General features: G+C 37.1%; 1 protein-coding gene across 2 annotated transcripts in view; it reads right to left on the bottom strand.

Moving 5' to 3' along the window:
* FSTL5 (follistatin like 5) overlaps window positions 1-25,760 on the bottom strand; it is a 644,560-nt gene that overhangs the window by 167,420 nt on the left and 451,380 nt on the right. For both annotated transcript variants that reach the window (XM_083172689.1, XM_083172698.1), the window contains exon 9: window positions 24,219-24,380. In XM_083172689.1, coding sequence (XP_083028815.1) covers window positions 24,219-24,380 — 162 coding nt within the window. The remainder of the gene's footprint in view (window positions 1-24,218; window positions 24,381-25,760) is intronic.

Genomic DNA, 25,760 nt, shown 5'->3' on the forward strand with positions numbered 1-25,760 from the left:
CGGGAGAGGGCTTACTATCATTTACACAGTTACAGATAAAATATATTATCTTGACAGTAGATTTTTATAAATACCTCCAAATAAGGAGCTGGCTGGCCAAATCCCCAACATCCGAGGACACACTGGAAAACCTCCCAAATATTCCATTAAATAAAATAAAAAACAAAAACTCCAAAGGTGGAATTACATTTTGGTATGGATATATCTTGAATAACAAACTAGAGGAGAAAATCAAACCACAACTTAGATGGGAGCAAGAACTGAAGGTGTCCCTGGACGGAGGGGAGTGGGCTAGCCTGTTCAACTCAATCCATGGAATGAGAAAAAGGGGTGACCCTAAGGTCGCACAGAAGCGCTAATATGTCTACACAATTAAGAACTCTCTATAATTGTATCTAAAAAACCCTTTGGGTATAACTGCCGCCTCCTGTCAGAGGTATTGTGTACCTCTGCTAGTAGAACAAGGTTTGGGAGTGATAGAATACTATCACAAGGTGGCGCTGTTTTACCTCAAAGTAAAATTTACACAGTATTATGATATCACTTTGATTTAATAGGAAAAACACATTAAAATACAATTCATAACACTCAAATATACATATAAAGTAAAAACAAACAACATACAACATATAATAGCATAAATTATGCAGAGCGAGGCATTATCAATATATGAGGCTTTTGGTACTGTTCAAATGTATTTTGTGAGGCAGTATGACCATAGTTACCAGTCCCTTAGATGCTGTTCCTTTGGGCTTTGTATATTTAAGGAGGTAATGTCCACTCTATTCCTTTTTCTGAGCAATTCAAATGGGTCCTGCGGTAGTTGGACCGGCTCCAGGTATAAGTGTCCAATTTATAACTCCTTTTAGGCTCTCTTAGCCAATTTCAGCTCACCCAAATTCAGCAGTATGCAAAGCTGGTAATTGCAGTGTGTAAGGCTGGTAATTGCAGCGTGCAAGGCTGGTAGTTGCAGCGTGTCAGGGTGCTGGTACCGGGCTGTAACGGGCTCCAATACGCGTTTCTCCGCCTTAGTAACGCTCGGCGGCTTCCTCAGCTGGATGCCCGACAGCATTAGAGTCTCCCTTTTTATGCGGTGTCCGTTCGCGGGGATTTTTCCGGGAACTTCCGCATTGTGCGCTCCAAGCCTCGTTTTCGTGTCCTCTATTTATAGAGTATCGCGGCCATTTTTGTTTTTGCGCGTCAAGCCTCATTATCAATTCTTCTCATATTGTATTATACGGTGGCCATTTTTATTCTTCCAAGCCTCATTTTCGTATTGTCACCATTTTGTAATCCATTACATATGTATTGGTAGTAAAAGCCTCATATTTACGTTTCCAAGCCTCGTTTACAAACCCGGAAGTCATTTAAAGCCTCATAGTTAGAAAATGCCTCTTATTTACTCCATATGTCTCGCTCTTATATACATATAATTTATACAGAATAAATATCTAATACAGTTGTATATTCTCAATTTTTTCATGTGTATACGAAACGTGCACTTGCTTAATTAGCGATTTTTATCATTTAACAAATATCGTTTTTATTGTTCTTTTTTCACCATTGCTTATTATCTGCACATGCGCACACACATGATTTTTTGATATTACATATATTAGTAAATATTCTAGGGCCCAACACCCATATTGACCCAAAATTAATTATTAAATCAGACAAAAATACCGTTATGTTAGAACATTAAGCCAAAAAAGATATTTTTCTTTAAAACAACAAAAGGAAGACGGTTATTCGGTTACATTAGATACTGGCGATGATATCCTGATTGAGATCCTTGAATCTCTATCCACTGAGGAGATGATAACAACTGAGAATATACCTCTATATGATGTAAAAAACAAAGAGAGTAGTGGGACGAGATTCAGGAACCAATCAGAATTCTACCCATTACAATATAGGGGACCGTTTTTGGAGAGTTTTTATAAGACCACTATGGAAGACTTTAGAAAATTGTGTGACAAATCGGAAAAAAAAAAAAATACTTTGAGAGATAATTTAACTAAAAAAGAACGGTTAGCAATTAAAACACTATGTGAAGATCATAGCCTAACCATAAAACAGGCAGACAAGGGGGGAGGGATCGTTATTATGGATACCACTGATTATCTAAAAGAGTCATACAGACAGTTGGGGGATGAAAACTATTATACAAAGCTAAAAAAAGACCCCACTATAATCTTCCAAAATGAATTTAAACATTTGTTGGATGAAGGGATGCACGTGGGAGCTATATCGAAAGAGGTTCGCACTTTTCTTTTTGTTATACAACCAGTTATACCAACGTACTATTTTTTGCCAAAAATTCATAAGACCCTGACCTGCCCTCCAGGCAGGCCAATTATAGCTGGAATTGGATCCATGACCAATAATTTGTCTTATTTTGTAGATAGCCACTTACAGAAGTATGTTGTCCAGTTAAGCTCTTATATAAAAGACACCACACATTTTTTACAGAAAATTGCAATGGTGGAATGGAAGGAAAATTACTACTTTATCACTAGTGACGTAGAGTCACTGTACTCTAATATTGATCACAAAATAGGTTTGGAGGCGGTCAAATATTATTTGACCCAAGATCCCGACATAACACACGAATTAAGCACATTTATTTTACAGTCTATTAAATTTATTTTATCACATAACTATTTTGGGTTTGATTCACAATTTTATCTACAGTCTAAGGGTACCGCCATGGGGACCAGGTTCGCCCCCAGTTTCGCCAACCTTGTCATGGGGCGTTTCGAGGAGCACCATGTATGGGGCGGCGGACATGGGGGGAACCTGGTCCTCTATGGTAGGTACATAGACGATTTAATTTTTGTTTGGGAGGGGGATTTAGAGTCAGTTGTTAATTTCACTAATAGTCTAAACGACAATTTATTTGGTCTTAAATTTACTAGCACATACCATGAGGAGGGTGTGAACTTTCTCGATATAGCTCTCACGATTGAAAGTAATAAAATAGTAACAAAAACTTATGTCAAAAAGGTTGATCAAAATAGGTACCTGGATTACACCAGTAATCACCACATAAAATGGAAGCAAAATATCCCAAAAAGCCAGTTTATGAGGATAAAGAGGAATTGTTCCACTCAAGAAGCTTATCATAAACAAAGCGAGAATATTAAAAAAGCCTTCTTAGAACAGGGATATCCAGAAACACTGTTGTTGAATTCTATGAAAGTGGTAGATGATATGGATAGAGAAAAATTATTAGAAACAGATAAAGCACAGAGCACAAAAAAGAACGATAAGATGAAAGAAAAAAGAGCAGTATTTGTCACACAATATAACTCTGAAGCAATGAAAATTAAAAAGATAATTAAGAAAAATCTTCATCTTTTAGAGTTAGATGAAGCAATTAAAACAGAGGTGGAAACAAAAAATACAGTGGTTTTTCGAAAATCCAGAAATTTGAAAAATAGACTTGCCCCCAGTTTCTTTAAGAATATGGATAAACATACACAGAAACCCACCTGGCTACCCGAAAAACCAAAAGGATATCATACATGTGGAGGGGAGAAATGTATGTCGTGCAAATTTACAAATAATAATAAAAAAACCATTAATTTTACATCTGAAATATCAAGTGAGGTGTTCCCAATAAAAGAATTCATTAACTGTAGAACAGAATATATTATCTATGTATTAAGTTGTAAATGCGGCCTACAGTATGTGGGTCGCACGATAAGAAACTTACACATCAGGTTTATGGAACATAAACGTAATATCTGTAAAAGGATACAAACCAACAGTTTATATAAGCATATGTCAAAATGCCAAAATGGGGACATGAGAGGAATCACTATGATAGGTATTGAGCATATTCATCATACTGCCAGGGGAGGGGATAGGTACGTCCAATTATGTAGAAGGGAGGCATATTGGATTTTTAGATTAAGAACATTAGTACCACAAGGTCTTAATGACACCATTGAAATGAATAACATATAGGAAATTTAGATGGAGGAGACCATGTGTGCATGGAGAGAATATGTTTCCCCCCTCTCTCTATGTATTCATATGGGTATCCCTTCAAATTTAGTGTCATATATCCCCACTGTTATGAAATTGCTATCTATTTTTTATATTTAATATGAAGTTATGTCCTACTCTATAGTCAATATGAATTTATAATTATGTATGTCTCTGTAGTAATCATGAAATATGGTTAGGTCAATAGATATATATATATTTTTATTTATTAATATATATTTTTATATATATATATATATATATTGTTTATTTATTTTTATTTATTATTTTTTATTTATTTATTTATTTATATTTTATATTTTTTATTTTTTATTTTCAATATTTTTTCATATCTATATTTTTGTCTGATTTAATAATTAATTTTGGGTCAATATGGGTGTTGGGCCCTAGAATATTTACTAATATATGTAATATCAAAAAATCATGTGTGTGCGCATGTGCAGATAATAAGCAATGGTGAAAAAAGAACAATAAAAACGATATTTGTTAAATGATAAAAATCGCTAATTAAGCAAGTGCACGTTTCGTATACACATGAAAAAATTGAGAATATACAACTGTATTAGATATTTATTCTGTATAAATTATATGTATATAAGAGCGAGGCATATGGAGTAAATAAGAGGCATTTTCTAACTATGAGGCTTTAAATGACTTCCGGGTTTGTAAACGAGGCTTGGAAACGTAAATATGAGGCTTTTACTACCAATACATATGTAATGGATTACAAAATGGTGACAATACGAAAATGAGGCTTGGAAGAATAAAAATGGCCACCGTATAATACAATATGAGAAGAATTGATAATGAGGCTTGACGCGCAAAAACAAAAATGGCCGCGATACTCTATAAATAGAGGACACGAAAACGAGGCTTGGAGCGCACAATGCGGAAGTTCCCGGAAAAATCCCCGCGAACGGACACCGCATAAAAAGGGAGACTCTAATGCTGTCGGGCATCCAGCTGAGGAAGCCGCCGAGCGTTACTAAGGCGGAGAAACGCGTATTGGAGCCCGTTACAGCCCGGTACCAGCACCCTGACACGCTGCAACTACCAGCCTTGCACGCTGCAATTACCAGCCTTACACACTGCAATTACCAGCTTTGCATACTGCTGAATTTGGGTGAGCTGAAATTGGCTAAGAGAGCCTAAAAGGAGTTATAAATTGGACACTTATACCTGGAGCCGGTCCAACTACCGCAGGACCCATTTGAATTGCTCAGAAAAAGGAATAGAGTGGACATTACCTCCTTAAATATACAAAGCCCAAAGGAACAGCATCTAAGGGACTGGTAACTATGGTCATACTGCCTCACAAAATACATTTGAACAGTACCAAAAGCCTCATATATTGATAATGCCTCGCTCTGCATAATTTATGCTATTATATGTTGTATGTTGTTTGTTTTTACTTTATATGTATATTTGAGTGTTATGAATTGTATTTTAATGTGTTTTTCCTATTAAATCAAAGTGATATCATAATACTGTGTAAATTTTACTTTGAGGTAAAACAGCGCCACCTTGTGATAGTATTCTATCACTCCCAAACCTTGTTCTACTAGCAGAGGAACACAATACCTCTGACAGGAGGCGGCAGTTATACCCAAAGGGTTTTTTAGATACAATTATAGAGAGTTCTTAATTGTGTAGACATATTAGCGCTTCTGTGCGACCTTAGGGTCACCCCTTTTTCTCTTTCCTTATACTATTGTGAACAGGAGCTGCAGGTGTGTAAATTGATCTGAGAAAATGTCTAGCCTAAAATGTTTAACTGAAAGATTAGAAAGAAGAAACATATATATGAAAGATCCCACTAAAATCCAACAAATAACTCCCAATGAGGAAGCTAATAATATGCAAAGTCTTTTTAACAAATTAGAAAATATGTGTATGGATGAGACTAGGCATTGGTGGGACCAAGTCACATTGCAAAAGTACCTAGATCTTAACCTCATACCACGAGGTTTGAGAATTTTAAAAACCTCCACGTTTAAAGAGGATAAAACCTTTACAGAGGAGTGGGATAATGTTTTGGACAATTGTTCAAAAAATCTGATGAGGTTACTCATCAGGTATAGAGAAACAAAAGTACAAGTGATCCAAAAAGAAATAGAGGGGATACAGGATCAATTGAAGAAATGTGTAGGTGATCCCGACTTTGTGAAAAGAGATCACCAAGTAAATAAAAACGTGGAGGAGTTTGAAAATTCTCTAATCTATAGAAAAAATAGTAAAATGAATAGAGATAAGATAGATTACGAACAAGGGGAGGTACATACATACAATAAAAACAAATGGGAAACAAAATATCCCGCAAATAGAAATAGTCCAAAGATGTCCCATAGGACTGATCAGGAAGTAACAAATGTCAGATTTAACAAAGGTTACAATAATAGACTAAAATTTAGACAGAATCCCCAAAGAGAGGGAGGGTCCAGATACAATGGTAATTTTGTAATTCCAACAAGAAATAGGTATGATCCCCTTGAAAATCGAACCCCAGAGTATCGTAGATCATATGCTCAAACTAGACCATACGAAAATGAGAGTAGGAGAAACTGGAGAGAAGGGGAATATAACACCCCCCTGAGAGGAAGGGAACAAGATTTTTTAGGGATCACTCCCAAACAAAATTATCCACCATACAGACACGAAAACCTGAATGTGCTAAAAAGATCAAGAGATCACGATATAGAGGGAAACGAGGAGGACGAAAGCAGAAAAGGAAAGAACCAAAAAAGATAGCGACAGGGAAGGGTATTTATAATCTTTCAAAAAGAGTACTAAATAAGGATGAAACTAGCCTCCTAGAAAAAGGGTTAAACTTTGCCCCAGCAAGTAAACCAAACCTTTTTGAATTATTTATTGATCTTAACCGTTATGTTAGAACATTAAGCCAAAAAAGATATTTTTCTTTAAAACAACAAAAGGAAGACGGTTATTCGGTTACATTAGATACTGGCGATGATATCCTGATTGAGATCCTTGAATCTCTATCCACTGAGGAGATGATAACAACTGAGAATATACCTCTATATGATGTAAAAAACAAAGAGAGTAGTGGGACGAGATTCAGGAACCAATCAGAATTCTACCCATTACAATATAGGGGACCGTTTTTGGAGAGTTTTTATAAGACCACTATGGAAGACTTTAGAAAATTGTGTGACAAATCGGAAAAAAAAAAAAATACTTTGAGAGATAATTTAACTAAAAAAGAACGGTTAGCAATTAAAACACTATGTGAAGATCATAGCCTAACCATAAAACAGGCAGACAAGGGGGGAGGGATCGTTATTATGGATACCACTGATTATCTAAAAGAGTCATACAGACAGTTGGGGGATGAAAACTATTATACAAAGCTAAAAAAAGACCCCACTATAATCTTCCAAAATGAATTTAAACATTTGTTGGATGAAGGGATGCACGTGGGAGCTATATCGAAAGAGGTTCGCACTTTTCTTTTTGTTATACAACCAGTTATACCAACGTACTATTTTTTGCCAAAAATTCATAAGACCCTGACCTGCCCTCCAGGCAGGCCAATTATAGCTGGAATTGGATCCATGACCAATAATTTGTCTTATTTTGTAGATAGCCACTTACAGAAGTATGTTGTCCAGTTAAGCTCTTATATAAAAGACACCACACATTTTTTACAGAAAATTGCAATGGTGGAATGGAAGGAAAATTACTACTTTATCACTAGTGACGTAGAGTCACTGTACTCTAATATTGATCACAAAATAGGTTTGGAGGCGGTCAAATATTATTTGACCCAAGATCCCGACATAACACACGAATTAAGCACATTTATTTTACAGTCTATTAAATTTATTTTATCACATAACTATTTTGGGTTTGATTCACAATTTTATCTACAGTCTAAGGGTACCGCCATGGGGACCAGGTTCGCCCCCAGTTTCGCCAACCTTGTCATGGGGCGTTTCGAGGAGCACCATGTATGGGGCGGCGGACATGGGGGGAACCTGGTCCTCTATGGTAGGTACATAGACGATTTAATTTTTGTTTGGGAGGGGGATTTAGAGTCAGTTGTTAATTTCACTAATAGTCTAAACGACAATTTATTTGGTCTTAAATTTACTAGCACATACCATGAGGAGGGTGTGAACTTTCTCGATATAGCTCTCACGATTGAAAGTAATAAAATAGTAACAAAAACTTATGTCAAAAAGGTTGATCAAAATAGGTACCTGGATTACACCAGTAATCACCACATAAAATGGAAGCAAAATATCCCAAAAAGCCAGTTTATGAGGATAAAGAGGAATTGTTCCACTCAAGAAGCTTATCATAAACAAAGCGAGAATATTAAAAAAGCCTTCTTAGAACAGGGATATCCAGAAACACTGTTGTTGAATTCTATGAAAGTGGTAGATGATATGGATAGAGAAAAATTATTAGAAACAGATAAAGCACAGAGCACAAAAAAGAACGATAAGATGAAAGAAAAAAGAGCAGTATTTGTCACACAATATAACTCTGAAGCAATGAAAATTAAAAAGATAATTAAGAAAAATCTTCATCTTTTAGAGTTAGATGAAGCAATTAAAACAGAGGTGGAAACAAAAAATACAGTGGTTTTTCGAAAATCCAGAAATTTGAAAAATAGACTTGCCCCCAGTTTCTTTAAGAATATGGATAAACATACACAGAAACCCACCTGGCTACCCGAAAAACCAAAAGGATATCATACATGTGGAGGGGAGAAATGTATGTCGTGCAAATTTACAAATAATAATAAAAAAACCATTAATTTTACATCTGAAATATCAAGTGAGGTGTTCCCAATAAAAGAATTCATTAACTGTAGAACAGAATATATTATCTATGTATTAAGTTGTAAATGCGGCCTACAGTATGTGGGTCGCACGATAAGAAACTTACACATCAGGTTTATGGAACATAAACGTAATATCTGTAAAAGGATACAAACCAACAGTTTATATAAGCATATGTCAAAATGCCAAAATGGGGACATGAGAGGAATCACTATGATAGGTATTGAGCATATTCATCATACTGCCAGGGGAGGGGATAGGTACGTCCAATTATGTAGAAGGGAGGCATATTGGATTTTTAGATTAAGAACATTAGTACCACAAGGTCTTAATGACACCATTGAAATGAATAACATATAGGAAATTTAGATGGAGGAGACCATGTGTGCATGGAGAGAAAATGTTTCCCCCCTCTCTCTATGTATTCATATGGGTATCCCTTCAAATTTAGTGTCATATATCCCCACTGTTATGAAATTGCTATCTATTTTTTATATTTAATATGAAGTTATGTCCTACTCTATAGTCAATATGAATTTATAATTATGTATGTCTCTGTAGTAATCATGAAATATGGTTAGGTCAATAGATATATATATATTTTTATTTATTAATATATATTTTTATATATATATATATATATATTGTTTATTTATTTTTATTTATTATTTTTTATTTATTTATTTATTTATATTTTATATTTTTTATTTTTTATTTTCAATATTTTTTCATATCTATATTTTTGTCTGATTTAATAATTAATTTTGGGTCAATATGGGTGTTGGGCCCTAGAATATTTACTAATATATGTAATATCAAAAAATCATGTGTGTGCGCATGTGCAGATAATAAGCAATGGTGAAAAAAGAACAATAAAAACGATATTTGTTAAATGATAAAAATCGCTAATTAAGCAAGTGCACGTTTCGTATACACATGAAAAAATTGAGAATATACAACTGTATTAGATATTTATTCTGTATAAATTATATGTATATAAGAGCGAGGCATATGGAGTAAATAAGAGGCATTTTCTAACTATGAGGCTTTAAATGACTTCCGGGTTTGTAAACGAGGCTTGGAAACGTAAATATGAGGCTTTTACTACCAATACATATGTAATGGATTACAAAATGGTGACAATACGAAAATGAGGCTTGGAAGAATAAAAATGGCCACCGTATAATACAATATGAGAAGAATTGATAATGAGGCTTGACGCGCAAAAACAAAAATGGCTGCGATACTCTATAAATAGAGGACACGAAAACGAGGCTTGGAGCGCACAATGCGGAAGTTCCCGGAAAAATCCCCGCGAACGGACACCGCATAAAAAGGGAGACTCTAATGCTGTCGGGCATCCAGCTGAGGAAGCCGCCGAGCGTTACTAAGGCGGAGAAACGCGTATTGGAGCCCGTTACAGCCCGGTACCAGCACCCTGACACGCTGCAACTACCAGCCTTGCACGCTGCAATTACCAGCCTTACACACTGCAATTACCAGCTTTGCATACTGCTGAATTTGGGTGAGCTGAAATTGGCTAAGAGAGCCTAAAAGGAGTTATAAATTGGACACTTATACCTGGAGCCGGTCCAACTACCGCAGGACCCATTTGAATTGCTCAGAAAAAGGAATAGAGTGGACATTACCTCCTTAAATATACAAAGCCCAAAGGAACAGCATCTAAGGGACTGGTAACTATGGTCATACTGCCTCACAAAATACATTTGAACAGTACCAAAAGCCTCATATATTGATAATGCCTCGCTCTGCATAATTTATGCTATTATATGTTGTATGTTGTTTGTTTTTACTTTATATGTATATTTGAGTGTTATGAATTGTATTTTAATGTGTTTTTCCTATTAAATCAAAGTGATATCATAATACTGTGTAAATTTTACTTTGAGGTAAAACAGCGCCACCTTGTGATAGTATTCTATCACTCCCAAACCTTGTTCTACTAGCAGAGGAACACAATACCTCTGACAGGAGGCGGCAGTTATACCCAAAGGGTTTTTTAGATACAATTATAGAGAGTTCTTAATTGTGTAGACATATTAGCGCTTCTGTGCGACCTTAGGGTCACCCCTTTTTCTCTTTCCTTATACTATTGTGAACAGGAGCTGCAGGTGTGTAAATTGATCTGAGAAAATGTCTAGCCTAAAATGTTTAACTGAAAGATTAGAAAGAAGAAACATATATATGAAAGATCCCACTAAAATCCAACAAATAACTCCCAATGAGGAAGCTAATAATATGCAAAGTCTTTTTAACAAATTAGAAAATATGTGTATGGATGAGACTAGGCATTGGTGGGACCAAGTCACATTGCAAAAGTACCTAGATCTTAACCTCATACCACGAGGTTTGAGAATTTTAAAAACCTCCACGTTTAAAGAGGATAAAACCTTTACAGAGGAGTGGGATAATGTTTTGGACAATTGTTCAAAAAATCTGATGAGGTTACTCATCAGGTATAGAGAAACAAAAGTACAAGTGATCCAAAAAGAAATAGAGGGGATACAGGATCAATTGAAGAAATGTGTAGGTGATCCCGACTTTGTGAAAAGAGATCACCAAGTAAATAAAAACGTGGAGGAGTTTGAAAATTCTCTAATCTATAGAAAAAATAGTAAAATGAATAGAGATAAGATAGATTACGAACAAGGGGAGGTACATACATACAATAAAAACAAATGGGAAACAAAATATCCCGCAAATAGAAATAGTCCAAAGATGTCCCATAGGACTGATCAGGAAGTAACAAATGTCAGATTTAACAAAGGTTACAATAATAGACTAAAATTTAGACAGAATCCCCAAAGAGAGGGAGGGTCCAGATACAATGGTAATTTTGTAATTCCAACAAGAAATAGGTATGATCCCCTTGAAAATCGAACCCCAGAGTATCGTAGATCATATGCTCAAACTAGACCATACGAAAATGAGAGTAGGAGAAACTGGAGAGAAGGGGAATATAACACCCCCCTGAGAGGAAGGGAACAAGATTTTTTAGGGATCACTCCCAAACAAAATTATCCACCATACAGACACGAAAACCTGAATGTGCTAAAAAGATCAAGAGATCACGATATAGAGGGAAACGAGGAGGACGAAAGCAGAAAAGGAAAGAACCAAAAAAGATAGCGACAGGGAAGGGTATTTATAATCTTTCAAAAAGAGTACTAAATAAGGATGAAACTAGCCTCCTAGAAAAAGGGTTAAACTTTGCCCCAGCAAGTAAACCAAACCTTTTTGAATTATTTATTGATCTTAACCGTTATGTTAGAACATTAAGCCAAAAAAGATATTTTTCTTTAAAACAACAAAAGGAAGACGGTTATTCGGTTACATTAGATACTGGCGATGATATCCTGATTGAGATCCTTGAATCTCTATCCACTGAGGAGATGATAACAACTGAGAATATACCTCTATATGATGTAAAAAACAAAGAGAGTAGTGGGACGAGATTCAGGAACCAATCAGAATTCTACCCATTACAATATAGGGGACCGTTTTTGGAGAGTTTTTATAAGACCACTATGGAAGACTTTAGAAAATTGTGTGACAAATCGGAAAAAAAAAAAAATACTTTGAGAGATAATTTAACTAAAAAAGAACGGTTAGCAATTAAAACACTATGTGAAGATCATAGCCTAACCATAAAACAGGCAGACAAGGGGGGAGGGATCGTTATTATGGATACCACTGATTATCTAAAAGAGTCATACAGACAGTTGGGGGATGAAAACTATTATACAAAGCTAAAAAAAGACCCCACTATAATCTTCCAAAATGAATTTAAACATTTGTTGGATGAAGGGATGCACGTGGGAGCTATATCGAAAGAGGTTCGCACTTTTCTTTTTGTTATACAACCAGTTATACCAACGTACTATTTTTTGCCAAAAATTCATAAGACCCTGACCTGCCCTCCAGGCAGGCCAATTATAGCTGGAATTGGATCCATGACCAATAATTTGTCTTATTTTGTAGATAGCCACTTACAGAAGTATGTTGTCCAGTTAAGCTCTTATATAAAAGACACCACACATTTTTTACAGAAAATTGCAATGGTGGAATGGAAGGAAAATTACTACTTTATCACTAGTGACGTAGAGTCACTGTACTCTAATATTGATCACAAAATAGGTTTGGAGGCGGTCAAATATTATTTGACCCAAGATCCCGACATAACACACGAATTAAGCACATTTATTTTACAGTCTATTAAATTTATTTTATCACATAACTATTTTGGGTTTGATTCACAATTTTATCTACAGTCTAAGGGTACCGCCATGGGGACCAGGTTCGCCCCCAGTTTCGCCAACCTTGTCATGGGGCGTTTCGAGGAGCACCATGTATGGGGCGGCGGACATGGGGGGAACCTGGTCCTCTATGGTAGGTACATAGACGATTTAATTTTTGTTTGGGAGGGGGATTTAGAGTCAGTTGTTAATTTCACTAATAGTCTAAACGACAATTTATTTGGTCTTAAATTTACTAGCACATACCATGAGGAGGGTGTGAACTTTCTCGATATAGCTCTCACGATTGAAAGTAATAAAATAGTAACAAAAACTTATGTCAAAAAGGTTGATCAAAATAGGTACCTGGATTACACCAGTAATCACCACATAAAATGGAAGCAAAATATCCCAAAAAGCCAGTTTATGAGGATAAAGAGGAATTGTTCCACTCAAGAAGCTTATCATAAACAAAGCGAGAATATTAAAAAAGCCTTCTTAGAACAGGGATATCCAGAAACACTGTTGTTGAATTCTATGAAAGTGGTAGATGATATGGATAGAGAAAAATTATTAGAAACAGATAAAGCACAGAGCACAAAAAAGAACGATAAGATGAAAGAAAAAAGAGCAGTATTTGTCAAACAATATAACTCTGAAGCAATGAAAATTAAAAAGATAATTAAGAAAAATCTTCATCTTTTAGAGTTAGATGAAGCAATTAAAACAGAGGTGGAAACAAAAAATACAGTGGTTTTTCGAAAATCCAGAAATTTGAAAAATAGACTTGCCCCCAGTTTCTTTAAGAATATGGATAAACATACACAGAAACCCACCTGGCTACCCGAAAAACCAAAAGGATATCATACATGTGGAGGGGAGAAATGTATGTCGTGCAAATTTACAAATAATAATAAAAAAAACATTAATTTTACATCTGAAATATCAAGTGAGGTGTTCCCAATAAAAGAATTCATTAACTGTAGAACAGAATATATTATCTATGTATTAAGTTGTAAATGCGGCCTACAGTATGTGGGTCGCACGATAAGAAACTTACACATCAGGTTTATGGAACATAAACGTAATATCTGTAAAAGGATACAAACCAACAGTTTATATAAGCATATGTCAAAATGCCAAAATGGGGACATGAGAGGAATCACTATGATAGGTATTGAGCATATTCATCATACTGCCAGGGGAGGGGATAGGTACGTCCAATTATGTAGAAGGGAGGCATATTGGATTTTTAGATTAAGAACATTAGTACCACAAGGTCTTAATGACACCATTGAAATGAATAACATACAGTAAATTTAGATGGAGGAGACCATGTGTGCATGGAGAGAATATGTTTCCCCCCTCTCTCTATGTATTCATATGGGTATCCCTTCAAATTTAGTGTCATATATCCCCACTGTTATGAAATTGCTATCTATTTTTTATATTTAATATGAAGTTATGTCCTACTCTATAGTCAATATGAATTTATAATTATGTATGTCTCTGTAGTAATCATGAAATATGGTTAGGTCAATAGATATATATATATATTTTTTTTTTTTTTTTTTTTTATTAATATATATTTTTATATATATATATATATATATTGTTTATTTATTTTTATTTATTATTTTTTATTTATTTATTTATTTATATTTTATATTTTTTATTTTTTATTTTCAATATTTTTTCATATCTATATTTTTGTCTGATTTAATAATTAATTTTGGGTCAATATGGGTGTTGGGCCCTAGAATATTTACTAATATATGTAATATCAAAAAATCATGTGTGTGCGCATGTGCAGATAATAAGCAATGGTGAAAAAAGAACAATAAAAACGATATTTGTTAAATGATAAAAATCGCTAATTAAGCAAGTGCACGTTTCGTATACACATGAAAAAATTGAGAATATACAACTGTATTAGATATTTATTCTGTATAAATTATATGTATATAAGAGCGAGGCATATGGAGTAAATAAGAGGCATTTTCTAACTATGAGGCTTTAAATGACTTCCGGGTTTGTAAACGAGGCTTGGAAACGTAAATATGAGGCTTTTACTACCAATACATATGTAATGGATTACAAAATGGTGACAATACGAAAATGAGGCTTGGAAGAATAAAAATGGCCACCGTATAATACAATATGAGAAGAATTGATAATGAGGCTTGACGCGCAAAAACAAAAATGGCCGCGATACTCTATAAATAGAGGACACGAAAACGAGGCTTGGAGCGCACAATGCGGAAGTTCCCGGAAAAATCCCCGCGAACGGACACCGCATAAAAAGGGAGACTCTAATGCTGTCGGGCATCCAGCTGAGGAAGCCGCCGAGCGTTACTAAGGCGGAGAAACGCGTATTGGAGCCCGTTACAGCCCGGTACCAGCACCCTGACACGCTGCAACTACCAGCCTTGCACGCTGCAATTACCAGCCTTACACACTGCAATTACCAGCTTTGCATACTGCTGAATTTGGGTGAGCTGAAATTGGCTAAGAGAGCCTAAAAGGAGTTATAAATTGGACACTTATACCTGGAGCCGGTCCAACTACCGCAGGACCCATTTGAATTGCTCAGAAAAAGGAATAGAGTGGACATTACCTCCTTAAATATACAAAGCCCAAAGGAACAGCATCTAAGGGACTGGTAACTATGGTCATACTGCCTCACAAAATACATTTGAACAGTACCAAAAGCCTCATATATTGATAATGCCTCGCTCTGCATAATTTATGCTATTATATGTTGTATGTTGTTTGTTTTTACTTTATATGTATATTTGAGTGTTATGAATTGTATTTTAATGTGTTTTTCCTATTAAATCAAAGTGATATCATAATACTGTGTAAATTTTACTTTGAGGTAAAACAGCGCCACCTTGTGATAGTATTCTATCACTCCCAAACCAATCCATGGAATGACTAAATCTAGTTCTCACATTGAAAAATTTATGAGACTGTTCTACGGGGTATACCTAACACCAGAAAAGATCAACAAATTTTATCCTGAACAACCAAATATATGTTGGAGATGTATGGAGGAAAGAGGTGATCTGCTGCATGTCTTTTGGGCTTGCAGCATACTAAAAGACCTATGGCAGGAAATGTGAACGCCTAATCGGGCAAGTTAACTGGAGTAAAAATAAACTTGACCCCCCAAATGGTATTACTACACATATATAATAAAGAAGTGAAAGTTAAAAATAAATATCTACTAAACCAAATATATATTGCAGCTAAAACTGCAATAGCCCAGAACTGGAAACAGAATCAAGCACCAAACTTAAACTTAGTAATAAGCAAAATAAACTATGTGTACAAGATGGAAACATTAGATATACAAGAGAGTAATGTAACTAAAAAATGGCAAGTGTGGGGAAAATACATTGAAAAGCAAGAAATACCACTTGGGGGGATCCAAGAATAGATCCAAGACTGACTGAGGAACCTATAAAATCTAGAAATGAAATACTTTATAAACACCGTGAAACAACCAAGATTAGTGAGTACGGACCAGTAAATGTTAAATGTTTGTACGTAAATGAATACAAGTGTATATATGTGAGATATAGGACATACAGGTGTATGCCAAATATATCCAAATGTATGTAATTGTTTTAAAAATGTAATAAAAAAAAAAAGAATACAGTATCTATCCTTATGTATCAATGCCTATTTCCCTATAGATTGTAAGCTTGTGAGCAGGGCCCTCCTACCTTTTGACTGTCTGTAAATACCCTTTTTGTTGTATCACTGTCTCCTTTTGTAAAGCGCAATGGAATATGCTGTGCTATATAAGAAACTGATAAATAAATAAATAAATACATATATTGGAGATGATCTAATAAATGTATAACCACAATACTAATATAACTGGGTAAAATCTGACAACCAGTGGTACATTTCCCATTAGGCAGATGAGGCACATGCCATAAGAAGGCACTTGTTGGCAGGGAGAGGCACTTGGATGCTTGTGTTGGTACTTTGAGTGTGCAATCCACTAGTTACTGCAAAATATTTCCCCTGTACTGTCCCATATGTCATATAGAGAATTAACAGGTAGGAGATGCACACACTGCCCAATTATGCTGTCATACTTAATAAATAGGTGTACATAATAAAAAAAAAGTCATAGTTAGTGGCTTTTTTATTATTATATTAGATTGGTTATTAACCCAAATGTAAGTTTGCCAATCAATGAAAATAATAAAATCTCCCCTGCTGGCAACTAAAAAATATAGGTGCATTATCTGACAACAGCACTTATCTAATGTATGATACAATATACAATAGATATGAAAAATTACACACATTCTGGGCCAAATGTAATAGAGAGAGTTTCAGAAAGTGAGAGATTTTGGGAGAGTTTTCCCATTTTTTTTTAAAGCAGCAATAAATTACATATCAAAATCAACCTGGTTGTGCATTGTCAATGATCGCCACTTTAAAATAAAATGGGAAAACTCTCCCAAAATCTCTCACTTTCTGAAACTCTCACCCTATTACATTTGGCCCCCTGTATTTCTTTTCACATCTTTACCTTTTGTACACCAGTTAAGTACCTCTTTCTACACTTGCTAGGTAGGGAAGTATTAGTACATTTGCTGAATAGTAAATAAATAACTTTTTACATGGCTAATAATTTTCCCTAAAATATCCTCAATTACTCAGTTTAGCCTTCTATATACAATACTGTATATACACTTTTCTCATTTTTATAATGCATATACTACTAAACAAATACCAGCTTATAAATGTGACAGCTATCAATGCATTTAATTAAAAAGTTTGATCCATAAACATGCTAAAACAGTTGTTATGTGAAGTATAAGCGTAGAGTAATCAATATATGAAATTAATCTTTCTAAGACCGCACAGTCTAATCAATTCGAAAAAGGGATAAGGGTGACTTATGCATCCTAGGATTTAATGAATTAGTTTAAATCCTTATTACCCACAGTATTATAAATATGCTGAAAGGTGTTCTTCTTATCCACTGGAGATGTACAGCCTAATCATGTTTTTTTTCTTTCTCCCTGAAACTACACAGTGTCCCTTATGTTTGTCATGCAAATCTTTGATAAAGTCACATACAGTACAGTATGTCCAACATTCAGCCATGGTAATTGTCTGTTTCTAAACTGCTATAATGATATAGTAAATAAATAAACCAGTTTGCATCATCGTTGCTATCATAGATCTCAAAGCCCTAAAATAAATGGAAGTAGACTGTACACAAAACATAGGCAAGGTACTGTATACTATACTGCTAGATTTAAGGGTCAATTGGCATTTATTACATTTGCTGACTTGATTTTATGTTAGGCTGTAGAGGATGGCGAAAGAAGGCACCGCCATATGTCATAAATACCTAAATACATAACCTGCATTGTGCAGGACTCACCACCCTTTACTCTGGCAAAGCATGGACGCTCCGCAGGGTAATGCCCACTGTCCAACCTCAGAGCAAGGACACACTGTCATTAACAACCAATTACAAAATATAAGGTTCTTAAATGGCCTTGTGCAAAGGCAACCCTAGCAGTAAATTCCAGCATAGGCTTCACTGCTGATATATAGACTAGAGGTGAGCAGGTTTGGATTTCCAATATCTGAACATCGCTGAACACTCCCGATCTGAGCACAGACCCAAGTACTATTCGCATATTCCCACCAGGGTCGTGTCTGAGAACAAGGCCAAAAGGCATCATCCCGCCATCGGATCTCGTGAGATCCATACTCGATATAAGACCCACACTATCGCTGCCATCTTCACTCCGGCATTGGAGAAGGTAGTGGTCGGACAGGTCGCTCTGGGGCTGTAGTGGTCTGTGGGGGTAGTGACCTTGTTTATAAGTCCAGTCCTGTACTGCCTAGTGCTGGTGTCCTGTGCTGCCCAGTGCTGGTGTCCTGTGTTGCCATAAGTCCAGTCCAGTGATACTGCTGTATAATTCCAGTCCAGTGATACTGCTGTATAATTCCAGTCCGGTGATACTGCCATTAAGGTCCAGTCCAGTGATACTGCTGTATAATTCCTGTCCAGTGATATTGCTGTATTATTACTGTCCAGTGATATTGCCGTTAAAGTCTAGTCCAGTGATACTGCTGTATATTTCCAGCCAAGTGATGCTGTTGTATAAGTTCAGTCCTGCGGGAGAGGGGTGCTGTAATTTTTAAATCGCTTTACTGATAGACTGCAATTCCTATAATCGCGATAGACTGATACAGGTCAACTTCATTTTAGTCTAGTCTTTCTGACTATCAGCTCCTCCTAGGCAAGTAAAAGATAGTTTACTTTTCCAAAGTTTATTTTCACCTCTTGCTGTCTCCAAAGCAAATTTCAATGAAAACATAATCCCTCCTATCATACCACTTTGCAGCTGCTGACTGCATGTTGATGCAGTTCTCCTGGCTCTCCGTACATGCTCCATGCTTCTTCTCTAGTTGTGTCCACCACACACTGCTCGGGTCCTAGTTTTTAAAACTGCCATCCTGTCTGTCACTGTGGCGCCACTGCTAGATGTGCCAGGTGTTCATGCTGCTCTCTTGTGTCACTTTTCTGATATTGTATTGTTTGTCCTCTATTTGCGTCAATACAAAGCACCCCTGGGCTTATACAACAGACTTAGCAGCACCCTGGGCTTATATGTCAGACTTGGCAGCACACCTGGGTTTATACAACAGACTTAGCAGCACCCCTGGGCTTATACAGCAGACAGAGCAACTCTTTTTTTGTGGGGGCCCAAACAAACCAATAATTTCAACCACGTTTACAGCAGACCCTGTCACTGAAACGGTTTGTTAAACTGTGCATATCCTAGAAAAAAGGGAGAAATAAGACTGCGCAAAGGGGCACAAGATGTGTGGTAATTTATTATATTAAATAAACACAAAATGGTAAATAAAAGAAACCTTCTTTATTGGTTCTAAATAGACATACTGAATAATAATGCGTATTCCAAAAAATATACAGTACACAATATTTCATTGACTATGTATTATTAAAGTCCTTTAAACTTAGACTTAATACAGTATATAAAAGTCCCTTTTTTAATAGTAAAATAGGAGAAGGAATTAGTTCCTTAATAAATTTGAACAAGTTCACTGGTTCACCTAATTTATATTCTGGAGTCAGTCTCAAGGTTTGCTGGGCGTCCCCAGTCTGGCAGGAGAATAAATATAGCAAATGAGATATATTTGAAGGTGAGCTCATCTGAGTTTGAGTATCTCTGTAAACTTTATTTTGTGCTTTGGCCCATGGATAGATAAGTGTTCTTGGATGGTAGGTGACACTATGCCGTGTGCGAAGGGCTGTCACTGGACCCCGAGTAAGAGAGGTCTCCATCCCCCCAGGGATTGCTGCCGGTCTCAGGGGCAGATGGACAACAAACTGGCCCTGAGAACCCCGGTGAGTGGCTCACCGTATGCAGGACAGGTGACAGACTTCCCTGCCGGAGCCAGGCACACTCAAGTTGGTAGCCAGACAGGCAGTGTGTTGGCTTGTAGAGCACAGTGGATCTCTGACCTGTGTGGTCAGCAACCGGGTGGGCAGGTGGGAGCTGAAGTGGCTGTTGGCATTGCATGCAGCCAGTGCGTGAGCCGCTGTACGGATTCTGACCTGTGTGTCCAGCAGACGGGCGTGCTGGTCGGAGCTGGACACATAGCGCCATATACAGCAAGTGTGGTTGATGTTAGTGTGGCTGTACAGAGTCCCATCTGTAAGTACAGTGGTGTCAGGTCCCTCATGCTGTCACTCACGAGTGGAGCCAATGTGTTGGGCACAGTGTCAGGGCTTGCATGTGTTATAGATGGTTCCAGAGACCACAGACAAGCCACGGGGTAAGGCACAATAGAGGGTAATCCTGCTGGCTTCCCAGATCCTAGTAAGGTAATCCAGGTAATCCTGTTTATGTAGGACAATTCCATATTGCACCATTGTGACAGAGCCTGTCGCTGAAATTGTTTTTTAAACACTGCATGTCCTGTTTGTGTAGGACAATTTCATCTTGCACCTCTTTTTTTGGTGGGTATCCAAATGAACCAATTATTTCAGCCACAGTTGTGGCAGACCCTGTCCCTTAAATGATTGGTTTGTTAAACTGTGCCCTGTTTATACAATATAAGTGTGGGGGGAGGACAGAAGGACAATTCCATCTTGCACCTATTTTATTTGCATTATGTGCTCTTTGGAGCATTTTTTGGCACATTTTTTCAAACTGCCATCCTGTCTGCCACTGCAGTTCCACTCCTAGATGGGCCACATGTTTGTGCCACCCACTTAAGTCGCTTAGCATAGTCATCCAGCTACCATAGTGCAACCTTTTGGCCTAAAAACAACATTGTGAGGTGTGAGGTGTTCGGGATAGATTGCAAATGAGTGGAAATTAATAATATTGAGGTTAATAATAGCATATGAGTAAAGAAAAAACGAATTCTTCTATTGTAGCGTTTTTTTTTTTTTTATAAAATCCAGATCTAAAACACAAAACATGGAAGGTGATCTGTTCCAGATCTAAAACATGGCCGGAGAGGGATAAGGTCACTAGGTCTACAAGCATTAGGTCAAAACCATTATGTCAACATGCATGGAAGTCAAAATGATTGAAGGTCGACATGGGGTTAGGTCAACAGGGTCATTAGTTGGACACAAGAATTAGGTCAATATGGGGAAGGTCAACAGTCAAAAGATCGACATGGGGTTTTTCACTTTTTATGAGCTGACATGTGCCGACAGGCGGTATTTCATGCCCTACCACCCACATCTCTCTCTCTCTCTTTATTTTTATGTAATTGATTTAATTTTATTTAATAAAGTTAATAATGGTGGGGTTGTATTGCAAGGATCCATTGTCATCTTTTAGAGCTGAAATGACCATCCTAGCTTTAAGCTTGTTTGCAAGCAAGGTATCCACTTTATTGTTTTTTTCATATATTTTTTATGTTATCATAGGGACCTGTCTTTCTCCTCAGCCAAAAGAGCACTGAGACGCTTTAGCCAAAGTGAGTGAATTATTGTGGGATGTTGTTTATGTTGGGATTCAAGGTTGTGGACATTTTGTTCTGTATTCCTGTGTGAGGCATTACTAATAACATGACCCCTAATTTTGCTTTGTGGGCTTCTCAAACCAAGGGGGGAGCATGGAGAGTTATCAGTGTTGAGAGAAAGTTTTGGTACTTGTTTCCTAGCACGGCGCCCATCGCATCGCAGACCATAAGGCATACGATGATATGCGATGCGATGTTACGCGATGGCAGCCGATGTTATACAATTAGAAATTGTATACCATCACATTGTATGCCATTGTATGTCATATACAATGGTATACGATTTAAAATTGTATTAGCACCCTAATGGGTGTTTTCAATGTTAAATGTGCCCCCTATAAGATAATTAACCGTAATGGGTGCTTAGTATGTTAAAAGCACCCCCAACGCCACCCCCACTATCAACGCCAAACCGAAGCGTGGCGAGCGCAGCGAGCCCGCGAGGGGCGGCGGTACGCGTCCTCCGACCTTTTCATACCCCCACTATCTGCATCGGTGTGGAGTTGATTTTATATAGTGTGGCGAGCGCAGCGTGCGACCGAGCCCGAAGTGTGGCGAGGGCACGCGGAATACATGTAAAGTAATACGCGTCCCCTCGCAGGACTCGCTGCGCTCGCCACACTATATAAAATCAACTCCACGCCGACGTGGATAGTGGGAGTATAAAAAGGTTGGAGGACGCGTACCGCCGCCCCTCGTGGGCTCGCTATGCTCGCCACGCTTCGGGTTGGCGTTGATAGTGGGGGTGGCGTGGGGGTGCATTTAACATTGTAAGCACCCATATAGGGGTTTATACAATTTAAAATCGCATCGGGTACATGGCATGCGATGCGATTCAATGTCGTCTGACTTAATATTGTGGGCGCCGTGCTAGGAAACAAGTACCAAAGTTTTTGCTTATTTTTTAACCTTCTCATTCTTTACCATCTGTTTGAAGAACTATTGGGAATGGTAAAGTCTGCCAAGCACAGCTGCAGTAGAGAAAGTCAGTGGAGTGAAGCATGGTGAGCAAAGTGAGCCATGAATAGATTCTGTACTCAGTACACTAATTCAGGGGCCAAGTGTTCAAATCTATAAATTGACAAAAAAGTTAAAAAAAACATGTCAACATTATTCCCATGTTGACTTTTTGACACTGTTTACCTAATTAGTGTTGACCATATGATCCATACACTATCAATCTACTGTATTATACAAGTTTCCGTTTTCCCATACATGCCTTGGGCCCTTCTATGGCTTACCTGCCACAGTGTAACCTTCATAGTTCCACCACCAGCCCTGCATTTTCTGGTACGTGAATGGAATACATCACCACATTTTGTGTCATCACTTTAAAGAGAAACCTACTGTATTTCACCCAGGGTAACCACATGCAGTGTGCCCAAGATGGCTGACTGTCATGGTGCCTTGTGTGGGTGGAAAATACAACCCATGGAAGTTACAATAATACCGAAAATGACTATATCAAACATGCATTGTGCTACATTTTCATTTGTATATCTGTGTCGCTCATCTATTGCTGTATAACTTAAATCTTATGTACTATGTGCATTGGTTTTGATGTCTGTAAAGCACCTTGAGTCCTGTTGGGGAAAGCGCGCTATATAAATAAAATTATTATTACTTTTTCACCTGCTGAAAAGCAGTAGTATTTTGGGGCACAGTAAGAGGGAACATGAAAGGGTATTTCCTTAGCAATGTTCCTTACCACCTCTCACAAGTTAAGCTTTCTGTTATTTCAGGATCACCAGTTGACTATTGTTGTCTAGAACACTAGAATCTGCAATGTGCGACGAGGAAGAGAGCATATTAAATAGAGCATACAGCCACAAAATAATTTTTCTACATTTGTTATTTAAATGGAACGGAAGTACAATTGTTGATTTATTGGGCTGAGCAAAATCCTTGTTAACTGGGCTAATGTGCTGTTTTCATTTTAATGTATAGTCCTCTGTTAGCAAAAAATTACATTGCCAGCTGGAGAATAAAAAATGAATATACTGTAGGAATCAAAACACAATGTAGAACATCCGTTTATCTTATTCAAATTATTCAGCTCACTGACAGGTTATTAGCTTACCTTGTAATGTTAGCTGCTTGGATAATTTTGTTGTAATATCTATTCCATTCTTAAGCCAGCTGAGTTGGGGCTGAGGGATTCCATCAGCATGGCATCTTAAACTGGCAGTCACACCTGGCTCTCTGGCCTGGCTTTCTGGATAGACGCGAATGACAGGTGGAACTGCAAAAGAAACAAAGAAGGGTATTTAAATCACGTAAAATCAACATAATGCAGAAAAGCATGAAAAGTAAAATTTTGGCATGTAAAAAGACCAGAACTAAACACAAATTCCTTGGATACAGAATGTATACAAAATTCAGGTTTAATTAAGCTTTCCATTATAATCGCCTATTTGCAAATAGTAATACTGCTTACAGATGTATACTGGCAAAGTGACATTTTGGGGGGTTTTCTGATTGGAATTTATGCAATCTACTAAGAGATATCCTTAAGACTTGGCATGGGTAAATTTTTTATAACTAATTGTGATAGTTTGGTTTCATAAAATATCTATAATTAATTTGTGATTTATATATTTGAGAGCAAAATATATGGGTCATTTTGCAGGTTCACAGGAGTGCAATACAGTCCCAGTCACATGTTGCCCAGTATACGGTCACCAGGTCGACATTCAAAAGGTCGACATGCAAAAGGCCAACAGTCAAAAAGTTGACATGGGGTTTCACTTTTTTTTTGAGCTGACATGTGCCGACAGGTGGTAATTCATGCGCTACCATCCACTAAGACGTGGAGGGAGAATAGAATAGCATGCCCAAAGCAGCGGTGCACCACCTAATGACCCTGTTGACCTAAAGCCATGTCACCATTTTTCATGTGTCGTCCCAAGGCCTGATGACCAGTGGTCGACTTAATGATTCACACACTGTTGTCCATATCAAGCAGAATCTACTTCTTATTTACTGTATCTAGCACCTTCTAGAACAGGAATGGGGAACCTTGGGCCATTAAGCTGTTGTTGAGCTACATACTCCAGTATGCTGTGCTACAGTTTTGCTATTTGGCAGTGCTAAAACTGTTGCAGGGCATGCTGGGATGCATAGTTCAACAACAGCTGAAGGGCCAAAGGTTCCCCATCCCTGTTCTAAAAGAAAATAGAATCTGATTGGTTGCCTGTAGCAACAGTCCATCTTCAACAGAATTCCCATCTTAGTAAATAAACACCACAGTCTAAGAGCACAGACAGATATGTGTTTATAACAGGTGAAGGTAATATATTGAGTACTACAAAACTGATGATGCACAATGACACCGAATTGCTCTAATTAATTAGATATAGAAGTCGATATTTGGTATAACAGAAAATAAGAGGATATTTCAAAGAAGAAAAAAAATCTACTAGACAATAAAAAAAAAATACAAAATGTGATGATGACAAAAAGGTTATAAGGTCTACACATTATACATGTATATTAACCCTTTGCAGGCGAACACGCAGGGAAATTTTCCGAAAAGTACGTGCTGGGATATAGAAGCTGAGCAGCAGTGTCTGTCTCCCTCCCTTTGGCTGATGGCTCTGGACGTTAAGAGGCAGCAGCGGGC

Source organism: Crinia signifera, chromosome 1, assembly GCF_055691185.1.
Source record: "Crinia signifera chromosome 1, ASM5569118v1, whole genome shotgun sequence".
Taxonomy (NCBI): Eukaryota; Metazoa; Chordata; class Amphibia; order Anura; family Myobatrachidae; genus Crinia; species Crinia signifera.